This window comes from Cydia amplana, chromosome 3 (genome assembly GCF_948474715.1).
Source record: "Cydia amplana chromosome 3, ilCydAmpl1.1, whole genome shotgun sequence".
NCBI lineage: Eukaryota > Metazoa > Arthropoda > Insecta > Lepidoptera > Tortricidae > Cydia > Cydia amplana.
Genome location: NC_086071.1, coordinates 4,799,008 through 4,808,478, shown reverse-complemented (window position 1 = coordinate 4,808,478; position 9,471 = coordinate 4,799,008). Strand labels below are relative to the sequence as shown.

Genomic DNA, 9,471 nt, shown 5'->3' with positions numbered 1-9,471 from the left:
GGCCGTGCGCAAGCCCCGCCAGACCGACTACACGCCGCTCGACCTCGCCGTGTGACCGGGGACCAATACCACAAAATAGATACAGTACAGAAGTCAATCACATGTATGTACTTCACTTTTCATACCTACGCTCGGCGGTCGCTCTAGGGTTGTCAACTATGATTTATGCACAAAAAACTATCGTGATAGTGGCACTCGTATCTAGTAGTAGCCGAGGCGGGGTGCATAGGTACCTACCTACCTAACTTTTCTGTTTAACGTTAAAACGAACCATCGAAATACAAGCAGATACTTACTTCTCTGAAACCACTGGTAGCTTAAAAAACGACAATTCATCGTTTTATGTTGAATTCAAACGACCGTCCACTGAACAGTTATAATAACTTTTTTTTGTTTCTCCATTATTGCACAAAAAAGCTCACAGACGCGTGTCTCAAGCGGATGGCACTCGCGCTCGCACTGGTCCCAACCGGTCCGAGATATCGTGTCCGTGAGCAGTGTCTATGTGTGCGTTGCTCGAGCGCACTTTGTATGTAGATTGATTTCTGTACTGTATCTGTTTTGTGACCTCGCCGTGTGACCGGGGACTCCAATACTGACCAGTGGCGGCGCGTCAAACATATCCATAGGCAAGCCGGGGCTAATTTGGCTTACATATTTCCTTTACAACTCTGCTCAAACGTCCAAAAACAGGCAATCCGGTGGGAATCGGCTTTTATGGACGGCCGCCACTGATACTGACTTGAACGGGACTTTGTAAGTGTCTTTTCACTTAAAATAAAAAATCCATAGGCTCTAAGGCTCTGTCGTCGTACAAGAAAAATTTAAGTTGAATTTGAAATGTAGAAAAAGGTAAAACTAAAGAAACGGAAGATGTGCTACTCTGTTCCGATTTACAATGGTATCAATTGCATTGAAGTAAAGGCTCCTAGTTAATAAGGCCCGGCATACGAGAAAATATGGCAGTTGTATTTGAAATAAACAGTGTAAGAATTTAGGCTCAAATAATTTGGTTTTAAAATCGAACGAAACATAAGATGTGGAAAATATGTTCCGATTTCAAATGTTAAAACCATTAGGTATATTAAACTAGTTAATTAGTACCTAGGATGAGAAATTTTATAATAAAAATGAAATAGATGAAGAATTCCGGTCGAAGTTTATTGTGACGAACATTCATTCGTATATAAGTACATATGTGACTCTTGGTTACCGAAATGGTGTGAAACGTGTAAAAGGGTCTAATCATGATAACACCCAGTGACGATTTTTTCGTACCGCTAAAAATAATTTCTACCATAAAACCTTTCCAAAGTTGAATTGTCATAAAATCTCCATACCAAATTATCGTAATCTATGTAACTAAAATCCTAAGTAGATACAAATCATTCCTAATGTTTCTTCTAAGTATAATTTATAACAATTATGACCCTCCAGAAAACAAGATTACCTACGGTTGAATGAAAATTAGACCACTGAAACAGGCGTAAATTCTTCGGTAGGATGGTAAAAGACTGACAGTTCATGTGACTCATACCTACAACGCCGCGAGAATTGTCAATGTTACGTCAATTTGAGTATGACATTTGCCACCCTACTGCTATTCATAATGTGAAACCGTAAAATTGGACTTGACTGACCGTCATAATTATAGTTACAAAAGTAGATTTATAGCAATTATAAAACATTTTAAGCCCTTAGAAAAGGTTTTAAAATCTAAAACTAGATAAGAATATACCTAAAATGCTTTTATTATTCTTTGAATGTAGTTTTTTGCATATGAGAGCGGACAGGGAAGTCGGATTTTGTTTCAAATTCATTAACACAGTAGAGTAGATATTTACTGGTCTCTGGTCCCACCCATATTTGTAACTCTTGTACAATGCAGTATTCATAAAATAGCAGCAATGCATTAGATAAATTTGAAGTAATATTACTGCAATTTTTAGGAACAGCAAAATAAGTTTAATTATCTTTAACAGAATTATCTGTTTCCCGTAAGACAGACATGGCATCCTCACTTTTTGCCGTAACATCGCTAGTCAACGGTCAAAGCGTGGCTGTGAATACATTTCATTTAAGAGACCTATGATAAGCCACGGACATAGTTAAATATATTATATTTTAAATTATTTTATAGCTGTTGTTAAATTATAAAAATAAACGAAACTTGTTATGACATTGCTTTTTAAATAATTCCCAGCCTTTATTTTCTAGCGTGTCGGTTGCAGAGTCCTACAAGAAATTGTAGATTTTAAATAAAGTTGAGCTAAAAGCGAATCATAGTGGGAAACATTTGTGAAATTTTTGTAAACATGCATTATAATATCCCATCAAAATCATCATCATCATGTGAAATGAGAGTCAAGTTCAAAATAGGTATTAAGAATATGCGTCATTGTGGACTACGCCGGCAAAAAAAAAGAGATTTATATGGATGTTATAGTTTTCTTCTATACTACTGGTAAGGACTAACAAATAAAACTACAATATACATAGTGCTTATTTTATTAGACTTCGCACCGTTATATACAAATATAATGTATAAATAAATAACAACTCTTTATAAAATATCATCGATTATGTATCGGCGCGTTGCGCGGCGAACAACTAAACACGTGAAGGCCTCTGGTTCACTAGATAGACGTTCCCGGCAGTCGTGACCGACTTGGTACACAGCAGAGGCGGTGACCGCAGAGCGCCTACCGCGAACCACGTTCGACGTGTTGCCTCTCTGTCGCACTTGTAAATTCGTACGTAAGTGTGACAGGGAGGTAACACGTCGAACGTGGTTCGCGGTAGGCTCTCTGGCCCGGGGCCGCGGCCAAGCCGACAATCGTTTATCGAAAAACTCCAATAGATAGATATGTATCAAGATGACAGATGCGCCGAAAATTAATGCCATCGTTACCATCAACGAACTAGAACGAAGTCTAGAGCTCAAAAATGACCTTACGAGAATTGTGCCGCGGGCAACTCAACTGTAGGTACTGGAAGAGGTTTGACGTATAGAATTTTATTTTTGCCAAACCTGCGAGTAGGATTCATTTATGGAGAAGGGATTTATCTAGACCACTAGGCAAGGAAAAAATCCTATTACCGTTAGCATTCCGGACGATAACGCGTAAAGTGGTTAAGAGCGATGTGTATTGAACCCTCGTGAACCCACACCCACCAACGGAGCGGTAGCTGACGTCTTCGAGGGTTAATTACACATCGCTTTTAACCACTTTATAAGTTACAGCCCGGGATCGGCGGCGGTCTAATAACTTTTAGCGATCGATACCTATCCTATGTGTCACATTAGTGCCTGCCATATGGTCTGTTTATCGAAGTCAAAAATGTACTGAGCTTCTCCAATATACATTCCGTCGCTGAGTTCCATACATGACTTAAGTTTCGATTGGCTTAGAGTTTTCGATTCGATTTTCCATAAACGATGTCACTTGTCTAGGCCCCCTGAGCGACAAGGTGACAACTGTGTTGCGAAAACACTTCTGCCTATCTAACATTTAACAAGCTAAACTGAGTTTCAGGAAATATGTGACGTTCCACAGGGAAAGGTACCTTACGGCGGCCGGTGTTAACGTCGTTATTAACGACGCTCCAATATTATTGCGCTGCTACCCGACCCGTGGAACGTCACAGACTTATAAGGATAATAAGACACAATACAAACAAATTAAACATTAAGTAGGTAGGTATCTAGTCTATCTCTAAGGGCTCATTTAGACGGTGCGAGTTACATTACATTGCGTCATTTGATCGGTCAGCTGAATTGTTGTACCTAACCTCAATGGTCCGTAATGGAACTAAAATCGCATGCGAGTTCGCGCGCCGTCTAAATGAGCCCTAACTCTCTAGACCTCACGATAGAATTAATAGGACAAGCTTCGAGGTTTATCGCAACACAGACTTATGTTTGACTTATTGGCATTCGTCCCTTTCACACTTGTTAGTAAGGGATTCATAGTTAATGGAAAAGCCATAATGTCACCTAATTGGTGTTTTGTCGCCCAGAGCATCGGCCCGTGTACTGACTGCCATCCTGACGTATCTAAACACTTAAACATACAATATTTCAAAATCGCCTACTCGTTAAAATTGCCCCTTTACACGGGTATCTACTGAAATCGGGTGCTTCGGTACACAGCAAGCGAGTGCCATTGTGACATACTTCTCTGTGTAACCTATCGCTACTTCGAAATTGTTTCATTAGAAACGAACGCGGTTTTTTTTAAATCAATTTTTAATTATATTTTTCTAAATTTTTAAAGACATCTGTAGAAGCTGATAGATTATGTTAGGTTAGATTTGTGACAATTCTGAAAATTTTACGATATTTGAAAAACAAAAAAACTCGTTCGGTTTGATACGCGTTCGAAATGAAAATTTTATTAGTTCCCGATTCGCCGGATTCTTTGTTTCGTCGAATTCTCGGTTAGTCGGATTGTGACGTACTTAAGTAAATCCGGCGAAACAAGAATCCGGGACCAGAATCCGGCGGTTCGGGAATTAATCGAAAATTTGGGATATGAAATATCGGGAAAAAAATATTTCTAAGTTGCGATAGGTTACCACTTCTCCGTGTTTTACGCCTAGAGTTGGTAAGAACTTTTAAGTCTACATTTCAAGAAATTTTACTTTTTTAAGCTTTCAGACGACGCTTGTCGACAACGTCTTGAGTCATTTTAAAGAGTGACTCAAATGACTCGATTGCTATAGAAAGCCAATTGAACGTTTTGTCTAAACAAAAGTAAAGGATATTTTTTGTGTTTGTGAATCATGATTATTGTATGGTAGACGTCCTATACTTCGTTTATTTTAGCATTAGATAAAGGGTAAACAATCTTGTGTTGTCTTTTTTACCTTTTTTCTAATGCTAAAAAACGAAGTACCTAGTGTTCGTCACTGTCCCAGTACATGCCATTTTTAAACTCAACTCCGTTATTTATTAGCAATAGAGGTGACAGCAGGGTGTCAACTATTAGGCATTAGCGTGTCGAGCACTAGGACGTTTACGTTACATGAAGACAACGCGTCTGGAATTTATTGAACTCGATTCTTTGCAATAATTTTAACGAATCGAGCTTTGACTAGAACAAAAATAAACAGAGAAATCCCAAAGGACTGGAAAGGCTCAAGTCTTACCAACACTATTATGTCTACACCTGTGCACTTTCACATTTCACATCTTGCTTCATCACATTTCAAATCGTTTTAGTCATAATTTTACCGCGTGTGTTGTGCCAAATTGCTAATTCACACGGCTTGTTATCGGGATACACTCAAACATTCGAGATGCATTTCTGTCCTTTATTCGGCAAACGAAAGGGACACCATCACCATAATATGCATTCTACGCAAGCCCACGAAATGAATCGCTGTTAGAGAACGACGCAAGGTGAACATGAAAGTGCGCTGGTGTGGTCTTGGCTATTCAGTGTCGACTTAGTTTAGCGGGTTAGGTACCCCTACACAGCGCTTATTAAATACGAGTACACTGTCAAACTTAGAAGTTCTGAATTATTTCACATTTTAAAAATGGTCACATTACATTTAGGGAGAACTGTATTGAATTACGCCAATGACTACAGCCATGATTTTCGTGACCAAGCCCACTTTTCAGGAGGCTTCATTCATAGTGTTGTGAATAACGCTCATTTCGAGGCTTAAAGACTCGAACCCTTAAGTAAGTTAAGACTCTCGAGGCTTAACGCCTCAAAGGCGGCAAAGACGATTTTTTACATCCATACGCCTAAAATAAATAAATACAATTCTCAAATATAGTAGAGTCTTCAAGACTTACGAGTCTTGAGGGCTCGAGTCTTTAAGCCTAAAAATAAGCGTTATTCACAACACTGTTCATTCAGCGCCGCGTGAGCCCACCCTGTCGACACTCTACTACAGCAGAACATTCAACTAATCACATCAAGACTTACAGCGATAGTTTATATTTATAGTCATCCAACATTGGTGTTCGACCCATTTACTTAGCCTAGCCTAGCCTAGCTTTGCTTAGCCGTCGTGTCTAGCCTGCGTGTAAACAAGTACATAAAAATGGGAAAAACATTCACTTAAAAATCCCTGCTTATTCTTGTTCGATTAACCTTATATTAGTGAGTGTGCGCCGACAGAACAGCATAAATGATTACTGGAAAACTTTCTGGAACACATCATTGTATTTGATAACTTATACTATCGACTTATTTTAAACTGCGACCCGTAGGTGTATAAATAAATAGTTGACTATATTTATTTCATTATGTTATCATTTCATTTGTACCTACTTATCCTAATTGGTGTTTGATATTAGGTAACGTTGTCATGGTTAAAGTTAGGGAAGGTTCCTACTTAAGGCTACGAGTATGTTGTAAAATTTAAACGCTTATGAGAATTGTGCGTGTCGCGAGGCGACCCCCACACTTACAACGACGAGTCCTGCCATATGGACGGTCATCTCAATTCACGAGACCAAGCAAACTAGTAAACTTTGACCCAAGATCTGGAAGAGAATGGAAGTAGGACCAGACTCACTCAATTTTATCTGGGTCCATTTAACAGTTTGCTTTGAAATTCCCGCTGTGCATAGCTCGATTCACTTTCGCTATCTACTAACTATTTACATTTAATTATGACTACCCCTTTCCAGCGTCTCAATCGGGATCTCAATAGTAGTTTGTTCCCTCATAAGGGCTACTGAACATCAGATTCCCGACGATGAGTCTGTGCGATATGATATATCTACTTCGTTCTATTTAGGCCTCTTATATTGCTGTATTCGTTCTGGATTGTGGAGAAAAACTATCAAAAATTACTTATTGGTCATTTTCACTATTTATTTAAGTACTATTATCGTTGTGGTTTCATTATGTGTCTGTTTTCCAGCGAGCAGTAACTATTGAATTCTAGCTGTTACAAAGATACATACATACAAGTACGAACAGTTTACCATTAGCCTTATTATTTATATTTGTGTAGAAAACTAGAAAGTACTGAGTAACTATCATAATTTTCTTTTCACTGTCTGATTTTGTATATCAATTTTAATCCCGCGCATGCAAGTAGGTATTATACCTACTCTGACAAGCCAGCTTTCTCAGTAGAAAAACCTGCTTTTTCCGCAAATTTGGAAACTGATTTTTGAAGGATCGATCTCTGACACAAATTTATAATTTCGCGCTTTTTCTATTGACAAAGTTGGCTTGCCAGAGTATAGTTGTCTATAAACATCTTAGCTCATTCACTGCCATTAGGTAAAAAATTAAACAGTAGATACCTACTCCCAAACACCATGCAGTACCTATAGGCGTCCGCTAGGCGGTTTCGTGGGGCCACATAACGATCAGTTCAGAGTTAAGCTTTGGTTTCCTCCGATAGCGGTGCCGTCATATAGCGGCCGTCTCCATACAAATACTACGACATCCACATAACGATCAGTTCAGAGTTAAGCTTTGGTTTCCTCCGATAGCGGTGCCGTCATATAGCGGCCGTCTCCATACAAATACTACGACATCCATATTTAGCCGTATTATTTAGTATGGAGACGGCCGCTATATGACGGCACCGCTATCCTAGGAAAACCGATCTTTACGCCGCCCGCCCACTAGGCGGGTAGAGCTGTGCCAAGTTACATATTCAAAAATCCTGTTACTTTTATTATGTTATTTCTTAGTCTCGCCACTACGTGACGCATTTGCTCTTTCAATGTATGCATAAATAACGTACAAATTAAATTATGTCTTAAGTAGGTAACTAATGTATTGTAATTTTATAAAATGACCTGATCCTTTTTCCTTCGACCCTTCTAGGGAATTTTCTTTAATGCGTTTTAATAATGTCATGGTATTATATAGATTTACTTTAAGGCCTTAAGCGTATCTTAATAAATAGCGGCGATCAGCGAGTAGCAATGAATGACTTTTTCTTTGTGAGGGTTTCGCATGAAATAAAGGGCGCTCAGTACCTACTCACTGGCAGCGTAAATATCCAGCCTTCATCGGCAATTAATATCAAACGGGATCTATATTCACACGCAGGTCTGCACGAAGAATAGTCGATCGCTATTCGCAGACAGCCACCTTAGTTTCCTGATCTAAATCAGAACTATGACTTCTTCAAGACGAGACTATTTCGCCTAGGATAACACGCAATGTTTCGCGCGACGTCTCAAATTCGCCCCACTTAGGATAACATGAACGCCGTCACAAGTTCACAGTGAGCCCGCAGACGATTTAGGTCAGGGGTCTCCAATTTGACCCGAGGGCCAGGCTTCTGGCTTACTTTTCGCAGGCCGGATCGTTTATATGTTCTTTGGCCCGGGCCGGATCCGACTCCTGGACTATGTGTCGTTAGAGCCAGCCGGCGGAGTGGTGCGGCGCGTGTCCGTGCAGCGGCGTGACGCCGGCCAGTTTGGCGAGCGCGGCACAGCGGCCGCACGGCGCGCCGCCGCCGCCGCCGCTCGGCCGCGGCGTGCGGCCCGCTTGCTCGGCGCAGCCGCACTGCTGCTCCTGCTGTGGAACACAAAAACGGTTGCAGGGATGACCAATTTTCTTCGGAATCAATGCACGCTTAGGGACCTGAGGATTTCAGTATTATACTTGCCGGAGCACCAAGGGGCGAGTCAATAAAAGTTAAGTACCTACCGTACCTTTTATGCGTAATATGACTCGCATCACTATTGCATAAGGGCGTGCGAGTGCGGAAGGGAGAAGCACGATTCCGATATATTATAGTCGTTTTCAAAGATGCATCGTCGGCGGCCTCATTCACGTAATCGTAGAGTATTTCCGCGGTCCAACGTTAGCGCTCGGTCCCCATGTATGTACCCAATGTGACGGAAGCATATAATTGGGTATAAGAGGCAGAAGGTACCTTATTGGCGTCGTCGTCGAGGCTGGCGAGCAGCGGCTCCCTGGAGCCGCCGCGGCCGGGCGTGTTGGGCGCGGCGGCGGCGGGCGGCGGCGGCGCGCGCGGCGGCGGCGGCGTGGGCGGCGCGCGCGCCGGCACCGAGCTCGCGCGCTGCAGCGCCTCCGCCGCCGGGCGATCCTGACGGTGACGACACACGGTGACGATGAGGTTCAAACACAGATTATAAATAGTACAAATTGGACTGATGACATAAAAAAATAATCATAAAAATAATGGTTAAAAAGAAACATATGTAAGTACCTATGTTACAAACGCTGGTGGCCTAGCGGTAAGAGCGTGCGACTTGCAATCCGGAGGTCGCGGGTTCGAACCCTGGCTCGTACCGATGAGTTTTTCGGAACTTATGTACGAAATATCATTTGATATTTACCAGTCGCTTTTCGGTGAAGGAAAACATCGTGAGGAAACCGGACTAATCCCAATACGAGCCTAGTTTACCCTCTGGGTTGGAAGGTCAGATGGCAGTCGCTTTCGTAAAAACTAGTGCCCACGCCAATTACTGGGATTAGTTGCCAAGCGGACCCCAGGCTCCCATGAGCC

At 41.4% G+C, this 9,471-nt stretch overlaps 1 protein-coding gene across 1 annotated transcript in view; it reads right to left on the bottom strand.

The window, feature by feature from the left end:
* Positions 1–8,297: 8,297 nt before the first annotated feature.
* LOC134662391 (transient receptor potential-gamma protein-like) overlaps positions 8,298–9,471 on the bottom strand; it is a 39,289-nt gene continuing 38,115 nt past the window's right edge. Inside the window, exons 19-20 of the mRNA XM_063518604.1 lie at positions 8,875–9,059; positions 8,298–8,513 (exon numbers count right to left, since the gene is read on the bottom strand). Of these exons, the coding sequence (XP_063374674.1) occupies positions 8,352–8,513; positions 8,875–9,059 (347 nt within the window). The 3' untranslated portion in view covers positions 8,298–8,351. The remainder of the gene's footprint in view (positions 8,514–8,874; positions 9,060–9,471) is intronic.